Consider the following 26,494-nt stretch of genomic DNA (forward strand, 5'->3'; position numbering starts at 1 on the left):
TTTCTTTTGGCTTTATTGTTTTTGACACTTTTTGAAAATTTTTTTTCTACAATGAGAAAATAATACTTTTAGAATAAAAAAAGAAGTGTATATGTGAAAGTAAAATAGAGCAGCAAAACAGAGAGCAGGCATTCCAGAGAGTATCAGCTCCAGGCGGAATCAAGGAGGAAAAAAGTAACTCGAGTCCTGGGCAACCAACAGGCAGCAGAGCTCCCTTCTTTCTTTAGCGGAGAATGTTTACTGCTGCTGGCAGCCGTCCCCAATTGAAAGGCATCTCTCCAACATTAATAAGGACACTGAATTTATCAACATTCTTGCAGTGCCATTATTTTTAAGATAAAATTTAAGTTCTTCAGCAGCAAGCACTGCTCCTTTAAAGTCTATCTTTACTAAAAACCATCAAATCTAGTCACAATTGAACAGATTCTTAGGCAAACTACTTGAAATAGAATTTTCTACTACTCCTCTCAGAGTTCAGCAAAATATTACCAAAGATATTTTGTGGGCTCATTTTCAATGGTGCATGGATAAATTTCTGTGATTACAAACCCTTTAGGGCTACATAAATGAGTATCCACTATCTACTGCCCTGACACATCTATTTATTTATGCACGTTTGTAAGTACATATATATACGTATGTATGTATGTATTCATTCATTCATACATTCATTTAGCATATGTTTATGCAAGACCTAAAATGTACACAGGTGCTATAGTAGTAAGTACATCAGATGAGTTTGCTGCCATCAAGATGAGTGGATGAGTATATTATAGGAAAACTGTTGGTTGTCTCCCTGTCAGCAATTCTCTTCCTTTTACTCTACACCTAAAAGAAGCTATCTTTCACAATAGACACTGAAAACCCTAAGGTCTCACTTCTGCGTGGGTACATGACCAAGTTTGGGAAGACTTCTGAAAAAATTCTTCTCCTTTAGAAAAATTATGACACTGAAGGACAGGTGCCCCCCCTTTTCTTCTCTGACTTTGTACACAGTTGGACGAAGACAGCATATACATCTTTAGCCACTATCATAATACTGTGAGAATTCAAAGCTAAAGACAAGTCAGTAAGTTGAAGATAGTGACAGGGAAAGGCAGGAAAAACAAACAAAAAACTCGGGGTCCTCATTGACATTGTTTAGCTACTGAATAAGCTATAAAATTGTCATGCTTCTAGACCTCTGGTTATTGTAGTTAATAAAAATCTTGCTGTTAAACAGCTTTTTGGGGAGAATATAAGCTGAAGGCATCCTAATTTATGCAACTTTGTGGTCTGTTCATACACAATTCACCTGATTCCATATATAAGTGCTCCTCTCAAAGTGACATGAAATAACAAGGCTTACAAATAACATCTCATTTTCAAGTCATAAAGATTTTCAATAAATCTTGATTTTGGTAATTTCTGAACGTTGATAAATTACTAATCTATATTCAACAACTGGCATATTACAAAGAAGTAAATCACTAAAAGTGATTGGATCCCCTCATTCTCTTCTCTCAACTTCTCTTTCTATAACTCTTCAATCGGAGCAATGAAATTCAAAAGATTAAAAAGCCTCACATGATCTTCTATCTTTACACAAATCTCTCAGCCTAATACCTAAAATTTATCAGCTCTAGGGAGCTTGAGTTTATTACATTCTCCATATTAAATTAATTCACAGAGACCTAGAAATTTCCTTGCAAATGAAAATATACACACACTCACACTTTTTTTTTTTTTTTTTGGCCAATTTCAACTATTTATTTTTGATGACTGCAAAAAGCTAAGGCCAAGCTGAATGTAGGAGTTAAGACACCCTGAGCTCAAGAGACTCGGCATGAAAGATTAAAGATAGCAAATTCCTTGGGTTTCATACTTTTATCTTATCTACTTATCACTTACAATGAGCAGAGTGCTGAGAGGTAGGGGTCAGTGAGCTAATTCAGTTTTCTTGGTGTGCTGGGGAGTATCTTGTTATAAATGAAGTCGAAGGAATGGCGGGAAGAATATTTATGGAAGAGGAAATGGCAAGATGTGCCCAGATTCATGCCTTGCATGGAATGAGTGTTTAATAAATATTGTTTGACATAACAGGAACACTTGCCCACGACTCTAAGCCAAAAATAAAGGTGCCAAAGAGAAAAGTCATTTCTTATTGTTTTCTTTGGAAAAATTGCATAATTTTCCAACCATTTAATAAAATGAGGATCTATCCCTTTTTAATTTAAGCCTGACATTCATAGATTGGGATGATCATTGTGGTGAAAATATTTTTAAAAAGAAATATTACACACAAAGTAATTAGTACTTATTATTTACTAAAAAAATTGTTATTCCTACTACTAAGAGCCTAATATTCAATCACTTGGCAATGCAGATGTACCACGAGCACCACAATTAGATGCCCCTACCTTTTATCTCCCCTGCTCAAGGGAGATAAAGGAAAGCATCTGTGTTAGTTTCCTCTTGCTACTATGGTAAACTACCATGGACTAAGTGGCTTAAAACAATACAAATTTATTCTCCTATAGTTCTGGAAGTCAGACATCTGAAATGAATTTTATGGAACTAAAATCAAGGTGTTGGCAGGGCTGGTTCTTTCTGGAGTCTACAGGGGAAAATTCTTTACATTGTCTTTCCTCCCCCAGCTTCTATGGTCGCATAACCTTCTTATTTAGGCCTTCTTAACCCACTCTTATAAGGACTTGTGCAATTATATTTAGGGCCCATCTGGATAATTTGGAATAATCTTTCCATCTCAAGATCCTTAACTTAATCACATCTGCAAAGTATCCTTTGCCATAAAAGATAACAGTCACAAGTTCCAGGGACTAGCAATTGGATGTCTTTGGCGGCAGGGGGTGGGAGTGGAGGGGTGGCATTACTCAGTACACCAAATGCATAGTTTGTGGTAGATGTCTACTTATACACAGGTCTTGAGTTGATAGTCTTGTAAAGAAAAGTATCAATAACCAAAATCAATCAACAATGATTAAGTACGAAGATTCTTAATAACAAAGAGATTTATGCAGGGATATCTGAAAGTAAAGAGTATAGGTTACCAGCGGATCTCATCTCCAGAAACTTGTTCAATACATGCTCTCCTTAATGTAAGTGTTCTGAAAGACAATATTCCTCAGTGTTGAATTAAAGTATTTGAAGGTTACAAAGGGACTTGAAACACTTTGGAACGATGACTGCCTTTGATTACGAATGTACCCAGGAAACCATATCTGCATTTACCTCCATTAATTAAGTAGGCAAGAAAATGAAAGCATCTTCAATGCAGTCAAACACAATTCTAATTTTTGTGAAAATACAGAAATTAAATTTAAGCTAAATAATATTTTAGGTAGTTTACATATTGAGCTGGCAAGTTAGAGGAGGAAGAGAAAGATGCTCACCTTAAACAATAAATCCTTCTTCCCGTAACGAAGCTCCTTCAGCTGGGCTTGGATTTTTTTTGACTGCAAGAGAGAAACATGGAGTAGTGCCTTAATTTCATCCGTATTTTCAAACTTGAAGATTAAAATTCTTTCAAGAACAAATTTTGCTGCCAAGCAAGAAAGAGCCCAACTAATTTGGAAGTGAAACAGAAAAGCTTATTCTCTGCTTTGGGAGTCAGTCTCCCAGCTATTCTAGGCAGGAAAAGAAAACCTAAGCCTGTTTGAAGGAAGCATATTGTTTAAAAGGTAATATTTAAAGAAAGTGGCCGAGAAATCTCTCTCAGCAGACACGTTTGGCTACCACATTGAAATATATTCTGGTAAGCCACAGAATATGATCATGCATTCCCATTTTTCCAGAGCAAATCCAATTTCAAACACTCTAACATAAGGACCTCAGTTGTCTTTCTACATCTAAGATTACATGTTCTGATTCTTTAATAAGAGAAAAAAGAAAACATAAGCAAGTGGATTATTATAGTCACATAAAAGATGATAATTGAAAAAACAGTTGAGTGGGAATGTAAAATGGTATAGTCACTTTGGGAAACAGTTTGATAGTTTCTTATAAAGTGAAACATATGCATCCTGCCTTATATAGCATTTTTTTCTAGGTATTTACCCAAGAGAAATTATAATATATACATAAATGTTTATAGTATTTTTATTCATAGTAGTCAAAAGTTGGAAACACCCCACATGTCCATTAACTGGTGAATAGTAAACAAATTATGGTCCTTCCATGAAATGGAATACTAGAGTACTGTTGAGCAATTTTTAAAAATGAATTAAGTACTGAAACATTTTATGATGTGGATGGATTTCAAAAGCTATTATACTGTGTGAAAGAATGCAGTCACTAGAAGTTAATTTTGTAGTACCATTTATGTGATATTCAGGACACGACAAAAGGATAAGGACAGAAATCAGGTTAGTAGCTGACACGGGCTGGGGGTTGGTGGTGGAGATTATAAAATAACAATAGGAAACTTTGGGGGTGATGGAAATGTTTTGTATTTTGAATATATACATTAATCAAACCCATCAAACTGTATACTTAAATGAGGTGAATTGTATGTAAATTATATCTCAATAAAATTCAGTTTTAACTGTAGCTGGCCACAGTATGTAAAAAATACAAGACCCTCAGGGGACTATTACATCCTAGTAAATTGAAAGTCCTTTTTAACAAATAAAGCCCACTCATGATTTTGAAATATTATAATTTTCCAAGCATATATTGACTAAGGCTTCCACTGAACCAACTGCAAATGTACTGTGATTCAGTTTCCTATTACACTCAGAACATTTCTAACCATGCACGGTAGGAGAATTTGCACAGTGAGAAGCTGTGTCATGATGGTGTTACAATTCCGAAATCACTGTCTAATGCAGAAGCACCACCAACTAGAGGAGAATCTTGAAAGTATTGTAAATGCTAGACCACCACAAGGCTCTAATGCTAGAAACCCAGTTTTTCACAGACATCCCTATCATGAGCCAACCGCATTTCATGATCTGTTGAGTCAGGAAGTTGATAGGAGAGAACAAAACGAAGAAAAAATGAAATGAAAAATATAAGAAAGGAAGGAAAGAAGAGGAGACAGCAGAGAAGAAGAGAGGGGAAGAGAGGGGAGGAGGGGGCAATGAGAGAGAGAGAGAGGAGAGAGAGGGGGAAGAAAGAGACAGAGGGAAAGAGAGAGGGGGCCGGGAGAGCGGGAGAGAGAAAGGGAGGGAGGAAAGGAGAAAGAGTGGGACATATTAACAATTAGGGATTATACAAGTAAACTCTATACCCAGAAGCAGCAGGAATTTGTTACAAACAAATTACTATAACTATTTACAATGTAGTGACTGTTTTTCCATTTCCGTAAAAAGGCATCCTCTTTTTCTTCATATGATTAGTGAAAGTGAAATGAATGACATAATGCGTAAGAAGACAAAGAGCCATCATTTTGTGTATATGGTTGGTACTGGCTCTTAAGTATGAAAACTCACACTTGAGTCCTCAGCCCCTTGAATTTATAGCTCTACTTCAGAACCCTACATTTACTACAACTCTGCTCTTCCTCATGCAATATTTCCCAAAATAATATTTCAGACACCATGTCTCTCTCTTATTATGTTAACTTCATCTTCAAGACATTTCCTGGTTTTCATGACTATCCTTAATTTTGTGCTACTGATTTCAGTTAAGGACCACTGCTGTTATCTTTTCCAACTTCAAATGAATGGTTGATTGGCTTTTTCTCCCTGCTGTTCCAATCTGCTGTCCAGGACTCACTTGTAGCCAGAATAGCCTTTTAGGAAAACAGATTTTCATTTTTTTTCCCCAAACTAATGTGACCAACATCAATGGGAAATGAGAGATTACTACTACCTATGGTGTGCATAATTTGCCCAACTTCACTTCTATTCATCCACGTAACTGATGCTCTATCATTTAAGTGTTAGAAAGGACCCATTTAAACCATTTTGGGTGCTCATTTTTTTAATGCATACTCATACTGAATGTACAGAATATAATTTAAACTTTTCTTCATAATTTGGATTAATTATTAAAATATCAATTTTCTATTAGGCAGTGAGTCATTTATAATAAAACCTATACGTCTTTTTTCTGCATTAAGTGAACATGAACAACTAGATTTCCTGAGCTTAGTTATGGCTATTTAAAAATAATTTTTTAGGAATTTTCATCACCTCATCACTCATCACTTCTATGTGTTGTACATTCCAGCCTTCTAATTTTCAGTGAGTTAAAAAGCAAAATCCCTCTAAATATCTGGTGAAAGTACGCAAAGTAAGAATAAATACATTTTGAGTGAGTGCATCTCTATTTTGTCATCTACATTGACTTGAAACCCACCCAACTGACTCTTTGACTGTCTTCTTTTAGCATGTTAGCATCGTTTTGAAAAGTTAGACTTGTCGGAGGGGTAATCTTCAAACAATTGAGATATTACTACTGTTGGGAACCTTAGTAACTTTCTTTTAACTATATTAGTGATGTTAAATGCAAACCTAAATGTTGGTGCCTGTAAGTCATGAAGTCTTCACAAGTCCACAGTGAAATTAAAGTTTGTGATGATGATTATGATTATAATTATAATAAAAAGAAAATGAAGAAGGTAAAGAAGACAAGGAAAGTGGCCACAATAGAACATTTTAGCTAGGCTCTGATATTTTCCTTTCCTACAGTTTCATATTCAATTTCTTTCTTAAAATGATAGTGATGATGATGGTAGTGGTATTTGTTGTAGATGCCAACTTTTTTTCCTGAGGAAGATTGGCCCTGAGCTAACATCTGTTGCCAGTCTTCCTCTTTTTGCTTGAGAAAGATTCACTCTGAGCTAACACCTTGCCAATCTTCCTCTATTTTGTATGTGGGTTGCTGCCACAGCATGGCTGCTGACGAGTGGTGTATGTCCATAGCTGGGAACCGAACGCTGGCCACCGAAGCAGAGCTCACTGAACTTAAGCATTTGGCCACAGGGCCAGCCCCTAGCCTCCAATGTTTTTAATATTCTGCCTTGGCAAATTAAAACACTGGCAATCCATTATGTGTCGATGGGACTTGGGTGTTTTATTCGTCTGTGAATACAAAATGTTTAGGGTCACTGATCTAGAAGACAAGCTCCTTTTTAGCTGCTAAACCAATAGAAGACACTGCTATTTTGTTTTGGTGGTGGCAGTGGGAAAACAAATAATTCAGTTTGCCACAATAGTGTTTTGAAGTGTTGTCATGGCAGAAAAAAATGTATGTCTCTCTCATCACCCATAATGTTAAACTCCAAATTTTTCCATAAATAAATAAGGAGATAGGGCAAATGAATAAATTATAATGAACATACATCAATTCAAGTCAACATTATACAATGCTAATATATGAAGCATCTAGGAATTCATAAATAAGAATGCAGAAATAACATATGCTCTAAGGAATAGAGAAGAATAAAAAATATGTAGCATTCTTCCTTTTTTTGTTTATTGTGGTAACATTGGTTCACAACGTTGTATAAATTTCAGGTGTACATCATTATACTTCTATTTCTGCATGGATTACATCATGTTCTGATGGTCACCACCCAAATACTAATTACCATCCATCACCACACACATTTGCCTAATCATCCCTTTCCCCCTCCTCCCTTCCCTCCTTCCCCTCTGGTAAGCACCAGTCCAATCTCTGTCTCTATGTGTTTGTTTGTTGTTGTTATCATCTCCTACTTAATGAGTGAGATCATACGGTATTTGACCCTCTCCCTCTGACTTTTTTCACTTTGCATGATACCCTCAATGTCCATCCATGTTGTCACAAATGGCTGGATTTCATCGTTTCTTATGGCTGAGTAGTATTCCATTGTGTATATATACCACATCTTCTTTATCCATTCATCCCTTGACGGGCACTTAGGTTGCTAATAGGAAGCATTCTTGAACTAAGGGGCTAAAAAATGCAGGTTGTTGTTTGTTTCTAAACCCCTCCTAAACACCTTCTCCTGGGAGCCATCTCTCTTTCATGTACGTGAGTGTTGTGGGGACCCTGGGAACATGTCAACCACCTCAGAGTGGATCTTCAATCCAGATAGTCCTTATTCAAAACTTACTTCCACTTGCTTATCCTCCTGTAAGTAATATCCAGAAACTGCACACTACACATGTAATACTTCCAGAAACTGAGCAAATATAAACAATATAAGAGCCTATTTCTATCCAAATAGAAACGTACAATGAAAGAAACACTACATGGGCTCATATCTACAAGCCATTCAGTTTGATTACTCATTTATGGGGCATCAACCTTTAGTGTCTATGTACTGAAGATTTCTATTCATTTCATACACAACGTTATTGTAAAGACATTATAAATAGATGATTATATTGCATGTGTGACTCTAACTTCAGTATTTATGATAATGAATTTACATGTCCATCAAGGAGGATTCTCACTTTCTTTAATAAAAGAAGTCTCAAGTTCTGGATGGACACATGACCACCAACCTAAAGACATTTTCCAGACTCCCTCCAAGTTGGTAGGCATGTGACCCTGGCAAATAGGCTATAATGAGATATGTGCCTCCACTTCCTAGTGGGGTTCCTAAAAAGCAATGCTCATGAGTCACCAGGTAATCTTCCCTGTCCCTCCTGCTAGAAGGTGACAGTAACACAAAAAGGTTTTTGTAAAGAAAAATGGCTCCACGTTTAGGAGATGAGAGAGGTATTTCACCAGCTCTGTGCCTTACTTCTAGACTGTTATGGAACAAGGGGTAAACTGCTCTTGTTCTATTCAAATCTCTTTCCTTCCCCTTTCATTCACGGGGTCAGATCCGCATTGCGGTATGAAGACTCTCATGCCTGTTCCTTATCATTCACAGGCTTTTCCATTAGCAAATTCCCTGCACAACTAATCCCACCTTTGTGTGTGCTTCTTGGAGGATCCAACTAACACAGTAACTTGTCTCCTCTCCTTGAGGTATAATCACTTACCACCACACTGTCTCTACTACCTCATTGCTATCCCTAAGAATTACTGACTATGAGCTACAACATTAAGTAGGCGATCATAAAGTACAGATAGATCTGAGAGATCAGGAGTACAGGAAATTGATTTTAGTTAAACCTGAATTAACCAGAATGACTTTTTTTCATCCTAAAAAATGCATGAGACAATTTTTTTGCCCAGCAAGTAGAACCAATGAATGTATTTGTTTCTTAAGGTTTATGGTCGACTCCAGAATCCTCATTCTGACAGTCGATTGTCATTGCCAAACTTTGTAGACATCGCATAGATGGTACAAAAAATGAAAATTTCATGGACCTCCAGGCATTTGCTGTTAAGAAAATCCCCATAATCAGGTTAGGGAAGGAATCCAGAAAATCATTTTAGAAAAGTAACTCTTAACTGGCTTACTTTTTCTTTTTGGATATGCAATGTTAAAATATCCAAAAATACCTAAAAGTTTAAAACATATTTTCATTTTCTTATTCCAATGTTTGCATTTATGTTAGAGGGAATAACAAAGTCACCAGATGTCTGGGTTAAAAAAAAAAAATTCTGGCACTAATATTGTTTCTATTCAGTTGAAGCTAGAAGAAGAGAACATTTACTCACCTCTTCTGCATGGATGCCACACAGTTTGTTTCCTGACAAGAGTTTGTTTTTCAAGCTTTTATTCTGAGAAAGGAAACATAGTTTTACTACTAAGAAGTGATAAAATATTAATAACTTTCTTAAATATGTCAACAGCATTTCTCTATGTTTTGTTCACAGGTAAGTCCTGCATAATATGAGATGTAATGGATTCGTATAAACTGAGTAGAATCTGCAATGTAAAAGAATCTTTCTTTTATTCAATTAAAATCTTGATGTATTAGCATTAGCACATTCATTTAAAAAGGTGGAACTTTATTTGGCCTTACATTTAACTCTATTTTATTTTATTTATATATGTTATTTTATAAACATTTTATAAACTGCAATTGATGCCAATTTCTGAAACCACCCCTCTAAAACAGCAAGCATTGATTTCTACTCTCATCCGGATGCTGGTCAACTTGGACCCTAGTGTTCTGTAGTCACGGACCCATCAGGGTCTGCCTCCCCTTTAAAGACCATAGTGTCGTGTCCGCTTACATTCCTGACCCCTGTGCATTGCACTCCAAGGGCTTCTTGGTGCCCAGAAGCCATTTCTTCTTCAAGGCCTCATGAGTGTACTCTCTCTGCTGGGCTTGAGTACAGACAGATATGTTAACCCTTTGAACCTATCACAACTGACCTAGATTCGTTGACAAATGCTTGTTACTTCTGACATGGAGGCCATGGGTTTTTAGTCATCTGAATCTCAACCATGACAGCTGGTCACTTATATCGGCCTCAGTATACTCAGGCTTTTCTGTCTCTGTCCCAGTAACTGAGGGACTTTCAGACAGGCAGGTTAAGGGAGAGCAGGAAACTTTGTAAAGCCCACAGGATTTAGACCTCTTCCTGTCTCTCCAGGAGCAAACAATGCGATGATAAAGCACATCTCATACATAATGACTCTAAAGAGAGTCACTTTGATGAGCACCATCAGCAAACTGAACCAAACTATGTAGAGTGAATGAATCACTGAAGGAATGAATGCATTGAATTTAAGAGTTCTTCGCTCACAATTCCCACCTGATTTTGAACATCGTTTCCTATTTTATTTTCCTGTCATGGAGAGAGAGGGTACAGCTGCCTGTTTGAAAGAAGCTATGTTTAATTTTTCCTCTTTAGCTAAGAGTTGAAATTCTAAAAAGCTCTTTTAGATTTTCAATACCATGAAATGTTTTACACAAATGAGGAGTTATCTTGATTCACTGAAGTAATGTGTTTTTACAAATATTTGTACTCATCATAACACAAAGCACAAAATTAGGATTTTTAAAGAGAATTTAATGTACATTATGACTATATTTAAAAGCTTCTAAACTACAATAAGGGGAACATACAGATGTTCTAACTGCAGTGTTGCTCAGATTGTATGTTTAAAAATACCCTAGTTTTCCTTCTGTTCATGCCTATTTGTGATATTTTTGACATATGCAATCTTAAATTTTTTTCTAATAGCATGGTCTATTTTTCCTTTTTTGATTTCTCCTACTGTTTTTGTACATAGAGATAGCTTCACTACCTCTAGATATTTGATAATTAAATTCTTTAACCTTTTTAATTGTTATAGTGTTTTAGTGGAAAGACTGGTAAAACTCAAATAAGGTCTATAGTTTGCTTAATAGTATTGTATTAACGTTAATTTTTTGGTTCTATAATTGTATTATGACTCTGTATGATGTTACATTACAGGTGTGGGGTAAAGATACACAAGAATATTTTGTATTAATTTGCTATGCACTTTTATATATCAAAAATTATTTCAAATAAAAAGTTAACATGTGTAAAAAACAAAATTAAGATAAATAAATAAAATTGAAAAAGATGAGTGAAGTACATCTGATATGAGGATTTATGTGCCAACACAAACCATCCACATCTGAGTAACTTTATTAGAAATGATAATAAAGTTAATAAAATATTTAAAAATTGATGTATGTTCTCTGTACTACCTAAAATTTGTATTTTCACTTAAAGTTTTTTCCCCTTTCTTTCTTTTCTCTTTCTTTCTATTTTCATTCTGTTCTTTGTTCTTTCTGTTCAGTTCTAAGGTGATAAAGCAGTGAATAGAACGTTATTTCACTGGAAACGTTTACGATGGACTTGGACGATGCACCTGGATCGGCACGGGGAAGACTGCTACTCCTCGAGGTGGATATCCGTGCAGACACACAAAAATGAGCAGCGATTATATTGTGTGTGCACAGTCTGCTCCGGCAGTTGGCAGTTGGTAATTCTGGGCAACTGTATAAGGCAATATGTTTCCATTAAGCGAAATGTCATTTCCAGAGCTTAAGAATTTGTGTATTTCACTATTTTGAAATATATCCAGAACTGGGAAAAATTAATTATAATTGCCCACAATGGGGCCAATTGTGGGACATAAGGGAGACTTGTCAAGGCCCAACTGAGTTTCTTCTTAGATGGCATGTTCCTCAGAAACATGGACGACACTGAATAGGGAATTCTGGTTCCCAGATAATTCACTGATTTAACCTTTCCACTCAATATTAGTGATCAGACTTCTTCTTTAATTCCATAAAGAGTTATGATATGCTTGATATCATTTAGGCACTAAGAACATAGTCTTTGCAGTTTTGTAATCAGACTTGTATCACTTCATCTACCCTCCAAACAATGGATTGCATCCTTAAAAACCTAATGACGCTTTTACAAGATCTAGAATAACAATTTAAACATGTAATTACACCCAAAATGCCAGAACCCAATTATGATCATGCATCACTTGAGTGGACAGAAAGAAAAGTAGATTCAAAGAGTCATCAAATGTTTAAATGTCTATACTTTCTGCCTGCCACAGTTCTGCTATCCCTTCTTCTAATAATCATACCCTGATTTTCCTTGTGAGAAATATTTTCCATGCTGTATTCCAGGCGGCTTGTGTGACACTCACTCTACCACCATATCAACACAAAGGATACGACTCAAGCCCAGCTGATCAGAGTCTCGCTCCAGATTTGGTAAAGTAACATAAACACTGCTGATGAAACTCAAATATAAATCTTTTATTTTCAAGAATTACTGAGGAAAAGGTGCTGAGGGTCGTTACTAAGTCAGAACTTATCTGAGAATAGATCTAATATAGAAAAAGAGCACTGAGCGTGGAGAGAGAAATGCTGAATCCTGGTGACGTTCCTGGGCCCTGCCTCCCTCCATACAGCCTTGCCTGAAGCTAGCGTACTCCTGGGTTTTTCAGTTATACACTTTTAGCACCAGTCCTTCTGCTCTCTTCACACCACTCTTAGATCTTTCTGCCCACCCTATCTTACACAATCATGTAATTCTATCACTCCCTTAGGATTCAGAATAGCAGAGAGGAACAACCAAGTAACCAAACTTATGTCTAATGCTAATGCCACTGCTTATCACAATGTGGGCAGAAAACATATCCATCTATTTTGGCTTTGCTAAATGTAAGGCAGACCTTGCTTACTACCTGCTTAGGAAATGCCTCCCTATTGGATGCTGTACAAATTTGGGGTAGCTTAAAACAAATGTCCCTACCATCTTCTTAGGAACCCAGCTTGTAAATGTGTCAGCCCTGCCTAAAAATGTCATTTACTATTTCCCAGTGCCTTTATTATCAAACTCAAACTCAAATCTAATAGTAACAGAAAATCTTTCTTAATAAATAGATCTGCTTAATCAAGTTTTGATTTTTGCCGAGGAACTTAAAACATCACATTTGCAGTACAGCTTAATGGTAGCTCAAACTCAACAAATATTCTGGGTTGCAAAACAGAAAAAGATACAAATCTAGTATATCACTATAATTTTGCTATATGTAAATGTAAAAGTTCCAAAATTACTGTGAGTCTCCATTTTACATAGCGCTTTCAAAGGAAATTAAGTATTAATTGGGAGTTTTGTTTGCAAATAATAGACACGAATAACAGGTAAATCAAGCAAAATATGAACTTATTGTGAAGATTTCACATAAAGTAAAGAGAAAGGCTGTGGAAGAAGCTCATAAAATAGGCAGGAACCAAGTAGGAGGAGGCATCCACGATTATACAGCAGGAATAGAGTTACTGTAACAAGTGACTGTGCGGCTGTAAATCACTTTACTTAATTACAAGGTGGAATGATGCAGTGTCAATGAATTGCCATGGTGAAAGTCAGAATCTGGGACCGCTTAAGATTGTTAAATATAATAAATTATGTAAATGTGTTTCTCATATTATTTTCTGGATTTAAATAAAATATACCACTGCTGCCAGGCAGCTGAAAACATGTGTTAATGTCTCCAAGGTGCAATTTAATGTAAACCAAAAGTAAAAACACCTGCAGTGGTATTCAAACTAAAACCAGAGATTGCTGTGTCTTGCTGTGGAAAGCCTCTCCTGTTTTAGAACTTCCTAAAACGGATTGTGCGGGAATTGTTGCATGTGGCTGCTTGAGATCACATTTGCTTCAGTTTGAATGTGTTTTTAAAGTGCCTGGGAAATGGGCATGCCCTTTCAAATAAGTCCTTTCGCAATTGGAAATCTTATATCCTGTTTTAAGTTTAGAGATAAATACGTAACATGAATACTTTGCTTCTAAAATATTAGCAGATGGTATGATATTTTACAAATTCCCTAAGAGTCCCTCACTGAGGACATCTCAGGAAAGGGATAGAGTACTGGATTGAGTTCTAAACTAGGAGAGTTTATTTCGCCAATTCTTAGATGCACGACTTTTTCACTTTTTTAATGTTTCTGAAATCAGGATGTGGTCTACAACATTATGCACTTTTCATTTAGTATTTATAGTTTTCCCCATCCCAAGAAAGTGGTTAAGTCAGACAATCCACTTTGCAATTGATGACTCCTGAAAATTTAAAGACTGTTATTCCAAAGTTCTTGTTTCAAAATGATATGAAGAGGTCAATAAAGGGGAGAAATTTTTTCTCCCATTTATAAAAACTTAGCTGTATAGAAACTAGGGAATATAAGGAAGGTATATATGGCATTTTATTTATTCTAAGCCCCATAGAATGAAAAAGTAGAATTTCAAAATGGAAGGAGATAAAATTGTCTATGAAATAGTTTCAAATCGATAATGAAGAAAAAGGCCAAAGGGAATCAGCCACCTATTTATATCATAATATAAATGCAGAGCTTTATACGACTGAAATACCTTTGGTCAAAGACTTAAAAATACTCTCTTCAGAATTATAGGAAAATATAATATAGATAGCAAGAAAGACACTTAGTTGAAACCAAATATTTTCATTTTTTTTCCAAATCACGCCCTTGTTTAAATATAATGCTATGATTTAATCTGTATGTAGATTAATTGCTACTTTAATATTTATAGTTTTACAGAAAGTTTAGAATTGAGTAGACGTGAGTGATAGAGTCATTCTATAAACATTTGAATAAAGCCACCAGACAGCCATGCCATCATCCAAGTGATGGCAGATACCCTAGTTGTGTGTTGGCCTTGACAACTTGAATTCTAAATTGGTTGCAAGTGTAACAAAAGTTTTACCAGTGCTCAAAGATTTTCTCACTGAGGTTATCTCAGGAAGAGGATGGATATTGAACCTGGTTCTAATTCATTAGAAAATTTAAGAGTGCTTCATGAGAATTTTATTCTTAGCTTAGCACCAAAATAGCTCTAATATCTAGTGTAAGTCATTTAACCCCTAGACACTCAGTGTCCATTTATGCGAAATAATGGAGAATATCTAGCCATCTCTCAAACTTCCTGCAGCTTCAGAACTATTGTCCTACTATTGAGAGGAGACAAGAGGGACATGAGATGATGACTTTTTCTGAGGTCAGGTAAGATATAATTGTAATACTCTAATTTACTGAGTAAATTAGTTAGACATTCTGTGTGCTAGTTAGCCTCATCTCATCCCTACAAGATCACTTTTCAAATAGTGTGGATATAATTCAGCACAGTGCCTGGCTTCCTGGGACTGAACAACTGTACTTGAATCCCACGTTTTTATAAGCTCTGTGATTTGGGATGCGTCTTGTAACCTCTGCTGCCTCTGTTTTCTCATCCGTCAAACAAGGTAATTATTATGACCAACTTAATGGGGTGGTTGCATTAAATGAAATGATATAGGCAAAACATTTATAATAGTACTGTCACATAGTAAGCACTCAATAAACATTAGCTTTTATTATTCCAATAAAATTCATTTCAACTTGTACAAATAAAGAAGAGCAATCTTCCTTTTTGTTTAAACTAGAAAACATTTTTTTTTTTAGATGAGGAAGATTGGCCCTGAGCTAACACCTGTTGCCAGTCTTCCTCTTTCTGCTTGAGGAAGAGTGGCCCTGAGCTAAACTCTGTGCCCATCTTCCTCTATTTTGTATGTGGGACGTCACCACAGCATGGCTTGCTTGATGAGTGGTGTAGGTCCACGCTCAGAATCCAAACCTGGAACACCAGGGCCGCTGAAGCAGAGCGTGCCAAACTTAACCACTGTACCACTGGCCTGGTCCCGTAGAAAACATTTTTAATAGAGAAAAATATAGAGAACAAAAGGAATAATGCTTCTTGATGATTAGGACAACACTTCAAGAAGGTTCAGAGTTTCAGCATCATAATTTATATATATTATTATTTTAGAAGGTGGCAGATAAGTTTCTCGCTAACGAGACCTGTAATTTCTCTTATAGATAAGGAAAAGTTTACTGTGGGAGTCATTGCACTCGTTGGTATGTGTCTCTATGTCTTATTCATTCTTCCTTTAAAATAGACAATTCTCTTGGAAACGGAACCTGCTTCTGCTGTCATTAGTAACTCCTTTCCATTACCAGACTGCTCTATGGGTTAAAAAATGTGGCTAAATATAGGAGATGCCATTCGCTCCAGAAATAACTTTAGGAAAACAGCATTAATGTTCTTGTCAACATTTATAAAGACCTTTTATGTACTAGACATGGGGTTGAAACAATCCCTCTTTTCAAGGAGTTCACATCCATGAAGGAGGCTGACAGTAGCACTCAAAGGCTCTGGAGAGGCATCTACTCAGGGAGTGACAATGAGCTGTCTTTAGATGTATAAAGGAGTCAACCTAATAATAGGAAATGGCAAGAAAAAGAGAAGAGCCTGTGCACTAGAACCACAGGACGTTCAATGAACTCATTCATAAGGTCCTGGAGAAAGAGTTGAAGGGTGGAGCTGGAAAGGTGCATTGGGATTAGCCACATAAGGCCCTGTATGCCACTGAGGCCACGATGCTGAAGGTGTAGCATAAAAGTCACATGATCAGATGTACTCTTTAGAAAAATAAAGTAGGAAGAATTTTGGATTTCAAATTCAATAGCATATCTAAATTTTGCCCCTCCTGGGATTAATTAGCAGTTAAATTTTACACAATATTTTATAGGGAAAATAAAAAACTCATACAATTCAGTAATCAAAAAATCCCACAAAGAACAATCTGATTTAAAAATGGGCAGAGGAACTGAATAGACATTTTTCCAAAGAAGACATACAGATGGCCAACAGGTACCTGAAAAGATGCTCAACATCACTGACCACCAGGGAAATGCAAATCAAAACCACAACAAGATATCACCTCACACCTGGTAGAATGGCTGTTATCAAAAAGACAAGAAATAACTGTGGGTGAGGATGTGGAGAAAAGGGAACCCTTGTGCACTGTTGGTGGGGATGTAAATTGGTGCAGCCACCATGGAAAACAGTATGGAGGTTCCTCAAGAAATTAAAAGTAGAACTATCTTAAGATCCAGCAAATATACTTCTGGGTATATTTCCAAAGGAAATGAAAACAGAATATTGAAAAGATATCTGCACTCCCCTCCATGTTTGTTGCAGCATTATTCACAGCAGCCAAGATATGGAAACAACCTAAGTGTTCGTCGATGGATGAACGGATAAAGAAGACATGGCATGTATATACAATGGAATATTATTCAGCCATGATAAAGAAGGAAATCCAGCCATTTCAACAACATGGATGGATCTTGAAGGCATTATGCTAAGTGAGACAAGTCAGAGAAAGACAAATACTGTGTGATCTCACTTATATGTGGAGTCTAAAAAAGCTGAACTTATAGAGACAGAGAGTAGAATAGTGGTTGCCACGGGCTGGGAAATGGGGGAAATGAGGAGATGTTGGTCAACGGGTAACAAACTTCCAGTTAGAAGATGAATAAGTTCTGAAGATGTAACGCACAGCATTGTGATTATAGTTAACAATACTGCATTATGTTCTTGAAAGTTGCTAAGAGAGTAGTCCTCATCATAAAAAAGAAATGGTAATTACGTGACACGATGGAGGTGTTAGCTAATGCTATGTGGTCATCATACTGCAATATATAAATGTAGCAAGTCAACATATGGTACACGTTAAACTTAGACAATGTTGTCAATTATATGTCAATAAAGTTGGAAAAAATCACTGGGAACTGAATATATGTGTGTGTTTAAACTAGCATTTTTTGAATGCTTATTTTATGCCAGGTGTTGTACAAAGTGTTCATGTACATTATTTCATTGAATCCTCACAGCAGCCCTACAGGCAAAAAATTCATAATCATCTCCATTTTAGAAATGACAAACTTGAGGCTTAGTTATTTAACCTGCCCACGTCCAAGCAGCTACTAAGTGGTAGAGCTAGGATTGGTCCAGGTCTAACCTCTGCCAGAACCCATGTTCTTCCTCATCATCTGTATAGTTTTTACTAATTCTCTGCTTGTGAAAAAATAGATAAATAAACAATAAAGACAAGTCCCGGATTTCTACTGAGCAATGCACGAGCAATAACCAAAATGTACAGAAGCGTGGAATTGGTCTTTCAGTTTTTAATTCTAGATGCATGCACTTTCACCAGCCAATCCAACCCCACCAGGCAATACAATAAGTTGTGATGTATAAAATAACTTTGTCCATAGAGCAGTTACTGGGCAAAGTAAATCTGTTACAAAATCATTAGGAAAGATCAGTTAATTCACTTGTAATTTATCCTGAGGACATTCTCTTCCTGATCTGCCCAGTTAAGACGTGAACACCTGCTGTGCTCTCTTTGCAATTCTGCTAGGAATTCCCAACCCAAAAAAGCCATTTCATCCCAGGAACCCAGCTCAGTGACTTCAGTAATTGAAAGGAGATCTCCCTCTTTCTTGGACTTTGTGGGAGAACTGAATTCTTTTTTTTGGAGTTTTACTAAAATCTATTTTACCAGTTCCTCTGTTTTAGGATTAAAACAAAAAAAGTATTAAAACACATTTCCACGTTCAAATACAAGTGACACAACTGTATAAGACATATCAAAGCCATGCCATTTAAAGCTAATGCCATTAACTTTAAAAATTGTTTTGTTCAATCTTTGCTAGTCCATCACCATTGCATATACGATGACTAAAGGTCATCAATGCTTACTTAAATAAAATGACCTAGTTTATTATTTATGATTTAATTAAAGCTTGCCAAATATTGACTGTTGTGAGCAATTTCTTTTTAAAGCAGTACTAGTGAGGATCTGATGTGGTAGTTCAAGCTAGAAAATAAAGTTTAAGTGCTATAAATTTCAAAGGAAGATGATTTATTTAATACTTGGGGCTTATTTTTTCCTCCTAGGATCACTGGAAAACTCCCACAAGGTGTTGTGGGAAGAGAAACAGGCTTGTCATTTGCTTTTGTGCTCCAAGCTTACCTAAGTTAGCTCTGTTGACTGTTTTATGCACTGAACTGATTGGGGCATTGATTTTGTTTTAGTATTACTACAAATCTGATTCCACTAATAAGGGATGTGTCTTGTTAAAGTGGAAAAGAGGCTAAAATTTCTTCATAAGTTCCTAGCCTGAATCTGGTATACAATTCCATATGCGTATGTATCCGTAAGGAATATATGCACTTTTACAAAATATTTGCAAACTTTGTATAATGATCTCATTGCTGCTGAATCCATGGGACAAGTCTTGGTTCTTGTCTTGCTTGCTTTATCATCAGCATTTGACACAGTTGATCATTCCCTCTCGAGATAATGTTTTCTCTACTTGTCTACGGAACACCTTACTCTTTGTTTTCTTTCCTTTTTTAAATTCTCCCTCAATGGCCTTTTGTCAATCCCCATTGCTTCTCAGACATCTCAACTCTGGAATAACTCATGGCTGAGTACTTGGACATTTTCTCTCTTTTCCCTGACTTCCTCAGTGATCTCATTCATGAGCATGGCTTTAAATACCATCTCTGACAAGGATGATCAAATTTATACACCCTGGCTGGACCTCTCTTCTCAACTCCAACCGCTAACTCATCCATCGTATGTAGTTACCTTGAATTTAAGGTATCCAGAATCAGTATCATCTTTTCCCCAAGCCTCCTTCACCTACAGTCTTTCCTTCTCTATTAAGGACAATACCATCTTTCCCATGGTTCCTGCTAAAAATCTTGGAGCATTCTCAACTCTTCCTGTTCTGTCGTAATGTATATATTACTTAATACATATAATTGGATTGATGATAAAATATATATTCAGAATTAAATGTTGCATCTGCATCATTCTCTCCGTTATCTTTTTCAAGAACTCTTATTAGACACATATTACAGACTCTCAATTTTTTATCCACGTCTCTTAACTATACACACACACAAACACATGCAAACTCCTTTTTATTTGTGTGAAATTCCAAGTTAATTCCTCTTAGTCACTGTTAATCCTCTTTGAGTCACTATTTCTCTTTTCAAATTTGTCCAGACAAGAGTTGTTTTTTCTAAAATAGCTTTTTTAAAAAATTATTCCAATAGCTATAAATATATACTTTTTCTTTCCATGTTTTGTAATTGTCCTTATTTTATATCCACCTGTTCCTTTGTTTTCTCTCTTAAGAGTCTTACAAATAATTGATATTTTTAACATTCTCACATTTGTCTCTTGGAGTGACCTGAAACACTTATTTTAAAATTTTTGTCTCTGCAGCCCTTTAAGCCAACAGTGCTCTTTTCCCCGTGGGGGTCGGGTGTGCGATGGCTGCAAACGGCAGCCTCCTCACTAGTGTACGCAGCCTGTTCCTTGTATGAGTTGCCCTAAGGGACCTCAGAGACAATTCTTTCAAGCGGACATTCATGTCTGACCTCATGCTTCCTCAATCTAGGCTCCAGTCAGGTGTGCAGGGTGCCTTTGGAAAGCCCCGGGGCGCAGTGCCCAGGGTCCACATTGATCAAGTCATCACGTCCATCTGTACCAAGCTGCAGAAGAAGGAGCATGTGACTGAGGCCCCGTGCAGGGCCAAGTTCAAGTTCCCTGGCTGCCAGAAGATCCACATCTCCAAAAAGAGGGGCTTTATCCAGTTTAGTGCAGATGAATTTGAAGATATGGTGGCTGAGAAGCAGCTCATCCCGCGCGGCTGTGGGGTCAAATACTTCCCTAATCCTGGCCTCCTGGACAGACGCTGGCCTCGCACTCGTGAGGGCCTCAGTGGTGCTTCCCTCCTCACTCACGCCCACCAATAAATCCTACTTCCTGTGCGTCAAAAAATAAAACAAAATCTCTGCCATTCTCTCCCATATAATTAATATTATCTACTCTGAATTCTATTTTTTAATTTTATTTACTTTCTTTCTCAGCGCTAGGTTTCTTCTATGTTTTGGAATTCAAGTATGCAGATTCTTTTTGTGGTGGAGGGCTTATTTACTTCTTATTCTTTTTGCTTTAATTTTCTTTATTTCTTCTCATCAATACTTGCCTAGCAGTTGTGTGGTTGCCTCTACATGCTCCTCAGGTTCTCTAATATTTATGTACTAAAAGAAAATATGCTTTGGACTAAAGAATCTTGTGGCTTAGATCAAATGACATGTTAAGGGTATTCACAGAGAGACAGGTCTCATACAAAAGCTCATCTACTTACGATGAGCCAAACCACAGAGACAACACTGTGGTTAAGAGCATGAGCAACTGACTTAAATACTCCTGACATAATTTGCTAGCTAGTTGATCTTTCCAGGTGACTTAACCACCCTACATGTCCGAAATAAAAATAGTACCTACCCCATTCATTTGTTGTGAGCATTGAAATAGTGACTGTAAAGCACTTAGCAAGTGTTTGGCATATAGTGGATGACTATGGTTATCATTTATAACAATAATCATTATTACTAATAATACCATACAATAATTGTTATTATGGCAAGCCTAGATTGCATTCTTCTCTGCAAACCATTTGGGTACATCCTTTAAGTTCTAGTTCTTAAAATATTTTCTCCTTAAATGTATTTGCTAATAAGTACCCTGTTCTTTCAGTTATCATCCTACCCTCATATTTGCTTATACTTATCTTGAGGCTTGTGTTATGTTATTGATTATTTTTAAATTCTAAAGTTTTTTTTTTTGCCCCCAATCTTTGGGCTCTTCAAAGTGACTGAAGTTTTTTTAAAGTCAAAGACTATGCCTTCTTGCGTTTTACTTCCTCAATGTCAGATTCACTGCTTCATAGAGTATGAACATAATAAATTCTATACTGAATATTAAACTCGAAACTCGAAGTTATGTCATAGAGAAATATATAAGGGATGGATTTGACTTATTTGTATTCTGATAATTCTCCCATTATATGTTTCTTTCATATCCACAGCTGTGCCATAATATCCCTTAGTGCTGGACTCAATTTTGGGTCTTTAAAAAAAAACAAAAACAAAAACAGCTGTCATATTTCTTAAATAAGAATCTGTCTGGCTAGAAAGGTTTTAATTGAAAGGCCTTTGTCAAAAAATAATATGCAATTTTATATGCGATATTCTACAATGCATAGAAAGTACAATGCTTCCATGAGGTCCAGCATGCTATGGGTTAAGGACTATATTAATTCCCCCATACAAAAGAGTTCAAATTGTAGCTTCTGGAATAAGGAAGAAAAGAAAAGTATTTACAAATAGCGCAAGTGCTTTATTACAGGCACATTGAGCATAATAGTGAGGATGGGAAGTTCTGCTTTACTTTCAAACATTAGGTAGGTAAGTCTATGTCACAAGTATATGCAGAAATAAAATAGAATTTCTACTCTGAGCATCCATAGCCATGATTAGGCCTCATCTGCACTGACTCAAGTGCTGGTTCTTAGGAAACAGTTCAGTGTAATTTAAATCATTCCGTCTGCTAGAATGTTACACTTCTTTCTATTACCGAGTAATCAGGAGTCTACCTGACTTAATGAAGAGAACAAACTGAGCTGTGCTAAGATCTCCGCACTGGTTAGAGAGTTTCTTCTGGATACCTGCTCACACCATGCTTGAGCCTGGTTACAGCTGCTCCAACAATGCAAGATAACTGCTTAGTGTTTTCTCCTAAACTAAAGGAGTTCAGATGGACCAAGAGAAAAGTCTGAAGACAGCTTGACACTCAAATCAAAACGTGCTTTGTTTAGGGTCAAATGCATCTGCTACGCCCTTCTTCTTAAGCACAGCTTGCCCAGTCCTATCTGAAGTCCGCTCATAGACCTTACTTAACCAGCGAGCATTCCGCAGTCCCCTTTTCCCGTTGTTGACAATAATCCCGCTGCGGCACTTGCACTCCGAGGGACTGGGCGTGCTGCAGAAGAACAGCGCCTGCGGGTGTTACCCAGACTCTCTCCTCTGAAAGCGCGTTATAGCAGGGGGAATTTTTTGCACGTGGATGAGTACGCTGACCTTGGAGGATGCGTGTGTGTTCAGAGAGCATTCTGAATGCTGTGGAGGAGGCGGCTGCTCAGACGAGGCTGCTGAAGGATTTCACCACCAAGTTACCTCACTCATCTCAGTTTTAGCCTCTAAGGGTGTGAGAAATTTCACCCCTAAAGTCAGAACCTGGGTTTTGATTTTATTCATTTTATCATTCATTCATTTGTTCTTCAAATATTAAATAAATACTCCTGTAGCCCATGTATGGTGATTACAAAAAGGCATTAACACACAATATGGATGCTCCACATCATATATCATCAGGGAATTGCAAATTAAAACAGCAATGAGATACCACTACATACCTACTAGAATGGCAAAAATTCAAAACTCTGACAACACCAAATGCTGTCAAGGATATGGAACAATAGGAACTCTCATTCACTGCTGGTGAGAATACAAAATGGTACAGTCACTTTGGAAGACAGTTTGGCAGTTTCTTACAAAACTATATATTCTCTTGCCATATGATTCAGCAATCACACTCCTTGGTGTTTCCTCAAAGGAGTTAAAAACTTATGTCCACATGAAACCTGCACAAGGATGCTTATAGCAGTTTTATTCATAATTGCCATAACTTGGAAGTGACTAAGATATCCTTCAGTAAGTGAATGAATGAATCAACTGTGGTACACGCAGACAATGGAATATCATTTAGCACTAAAAAGAAATGAGCCATCAAGCCATGAAAAGACATGCAGTAAACTTAAATGCACCTTGCTAAGTACAAGAAGTTAATCTGAAAAGGCTACATACTGTAAGAGTCCAAATATATGACATTCTGGAAAAAGGTAATAGGCAGAACACAGAATTTTTAGGGCAGTGAAACTATTCTCTATGAGACTATAATGGTAGACATTTGTTATAATACATTTGTCAAAACCCACAGAAGGTACGACAACTGAGTAACTCCTAATGTAGGCTACGGACTTTGGGTGATGGTGTGTCCTGTGGGTTCATTGACTGTAACAAATGTACCACTCTTGTGTGGGGATGTTGATAATGGAGGCGGCTGTAAGTTATGGGGATGTACAGTATGTGGGTATCTGCACTTTCCACCCAATTTTGCTGTGACCCTAAAACTACTATAAAATATAAAATCCATTAAAGCAAATGAACAAACAAACCTGTTCAACTTGATTAAAAACAAAACAATATCTGACCTCACAATCAAAAAACAATAGACTAAAATAATTGGTATATTCAACACTTAAACCAATATATTGTATCTCCCTTGTAAAATATATATTCCTTGAGTAATATTATCAGTAGGATTGCATAAAGAGATGGATATTAATAAAAATATTAAAAAACAACTTTATTATAAAACTACCTTAATTTTCATAAAATAGCCTTACACCACAGAGAGCACTTTGAAAGTTCCTAAAGCAGCAGATTAATAGTTAAAAACTTAAGATGTATTGAAATAATGGACTGTATAACAGACTAACAAATTAAACTATAAATATGCTTTTCCTTGTTTACTAAAATAACACAAAATTGATAATAAATAAGCATACTAAATAAAAAGGATATTGTTTTTCACATTTACATATTTTTATAAGTGTACATATTTTAAATAAGTAAAATTTATACAATTTATTATATATCTTCTTTGGTCTTTCTAAAGTTTTCACAAAATCTGCTCACTGAAATTCCAATAGGCTTGTAAAAGCATTTTGCTGTATTATAGATATCATTCATGTCAGCAAACATTTTTTCCATTTTAATTCACATTTACATTGGAATTTTGGGTGATTATTTTCCTTGTATTACTCAAAATTTTGACCCCTGCTTCGAAAATTGTGGTCCCAGTGGGTGGGTAAATATTATTTACCGCTTACTGAATATCTGAAGCATTTTGATTTTAAAATTAAATTACTTTCAACTTTTTCTAGTTACTTTTCATTTCTATCTCAAATACACAAAGTCAAGTGCCCGAGCTTTGGCCATGAAGAACTCATGCAAACACCATCAGCCCCCATGACTCACTCGCCCTGCCCACCTTACAGACCTAGAGAAATGCTCCTATATAACTTTATCTGTGTTCCATTGCACAGATTTTTCTTGCTAAGACATCTGTTCTACCTCTATTTTTGTTTTTGGCAAATACTCAGCCCTTCCTTTTTATTATTAATAAATATTTTTTATCAAAAAAAACTTTTATTTCCCTTAAACTAGAACCAAAAATCTCTTAGTTGAATGAAAAGTAATATATTTGAACTTTAAGTGCATTAACTCATTAAATCCTTGACCTATCATCATAAAGTAAGTTATGATTAGTTACGAATGATTAAACCCATGTACCAGCGAGGCGAGGACACTTAGACTAAGTGAATCTCTTAAGCTCACAGGGCAAATACAAAACAAAGCCAAGATTCAAACCCAGGTTTTGACCTCCATCAGATCTCCTGTCTCCATGGCCCAGATTCATAGACTCATAAAAACCCTATCCCTGCCTCCCTATCCCTGCCTCCCACCCAAAGTACATCTTCTTTCTTTCTTTCTTTCTTTCTTTCCTTCCTTCCTTCCTTCCTTTCTTTCTTTCTTTCTGAGGAAGATCAGCCCTGAGCTAAGATCTGTGCTAATCCTCCTCTTTTAGCTGAGGAAGACCGGCTCTGAGCTAACATCTATTGCCAATCCTCCTCCTTTTTAAAATTTTTTCCCCAAAGCCCCAGTAGATAGTTGTATGTCATAGCTGCACATCCTTCTAGTTGCTGTATGTGGGAGACAGCCTCAGCATGGCCGCAGAAGTGGTGCGTCGGTGCGCGCCCGGGATCCGAACCTGGGCCGCCAGTAGCAGAGTGCGCGCACTTAACCGCCAAGCCACGGGGTCGGCCCCTGACAAAGTACATCTATGTCCATAACAACTCAGCGTAGGAGGGATTCTCTCCTGTGAAGCAGTTATTGCCATGCTGTCCAAAGCCCTTTCCACAACACAGAAACATGTGGAAGGACATCCTTCCGCCTGGGGTGGAACTACAGGACAGGAGAAGAAGGCAGGCAGGAAGACTTCCTCTTAAAAAACAAAAATCCCAAAGCAGAAAAATGTCCAGCACTGGGAAAAGCCTCAGTCACAAGAACGAACAAGGTACAGTCTTCACCATCTGGGACTTTACACTCTGCCCCCTATGTGTGTAGAGAATGAGGGAACCTCCAGCCTTGACAGAGATCGACACAGAAACAGTTTGCCTGCCTCACAGACCTTACCAGGGCCTTCCTATAAGCAGTGGGTCTCAAAATGTGTTTTCTGAACCAGCAGTATCAGCTTCACTTT

At 36.8% G+C, this 26,494-nt stretch overlaps 2 protein-coding genes and 1 non-coding gene across 5 annotated transcripts in view; 2 read left to right on the plus strand and 1 right to left on the minus strand.

Moving 5' to 3' along the window:
* The window catches only part of LUZP2 (leucine zipper protein 2), a 437,390-nt gene that overhangs the window by 102,061 nt on the left and 308,835 nt on the right, over positions 1-26,494 (minus strand). For all 3 annotated transcript variants that reach the window (XM_014783619.2, XM_087433081.1, XM_087433080.1), the window contains 2 exons: positions 9,550-9,612; positions 3,393-3,455 (listed from right to left, as the gene is read on the minus strand). In XM_014783619.2, coding sequence (XP_014639105.1) covers positions 3,393-3,455; positions 9,550-9,612 — 126 coding nt within the window. The remainder of the gene's footprint in view (positions 1-3,392; positions 3,456-9,549; positions 9,613-26,494) is intronic.
* On the plus strand, positions 20,480-20,614 carry LOC147916538 (small nucleolar RNA SNORA70). The gene has a single exon (XR_015552833.1). It is a non-coding gene; the product is annotated as a small nucleolar RNA SNORA70 (small nucleolar RNA).
* On the plus strand, positions 20,574-21,049 carry LOC147916539 (large ribosomal subunit protein uL16-like). Its single transcript, XM_087433975.1, is given in 2 exon segments — positions 20,574-20,651; positions 20,653-21,049. Coding segments are annotated over 2 exon segments (435 nt in total). The 5' UTR covers positions 20,574-20,582; the 3' UTR covers positions 21,019-21,049.

Source organism: Ceratotherium simum, chromosome 7, assembly GCF_057802395.1.
Source record: "Ceratotherium simum simum isolate JZ-2026a chromosome 7, ASM5780239v1, whole genome shotgun sequence".
In the NCBI taxonomy this organism is placed as follows: Eukaryota; Metazoa; Chordata; class Mammalia; order Perissodactyla; family Rhinocerotidae; genus Ceratotherium; species Ceratotherium simum.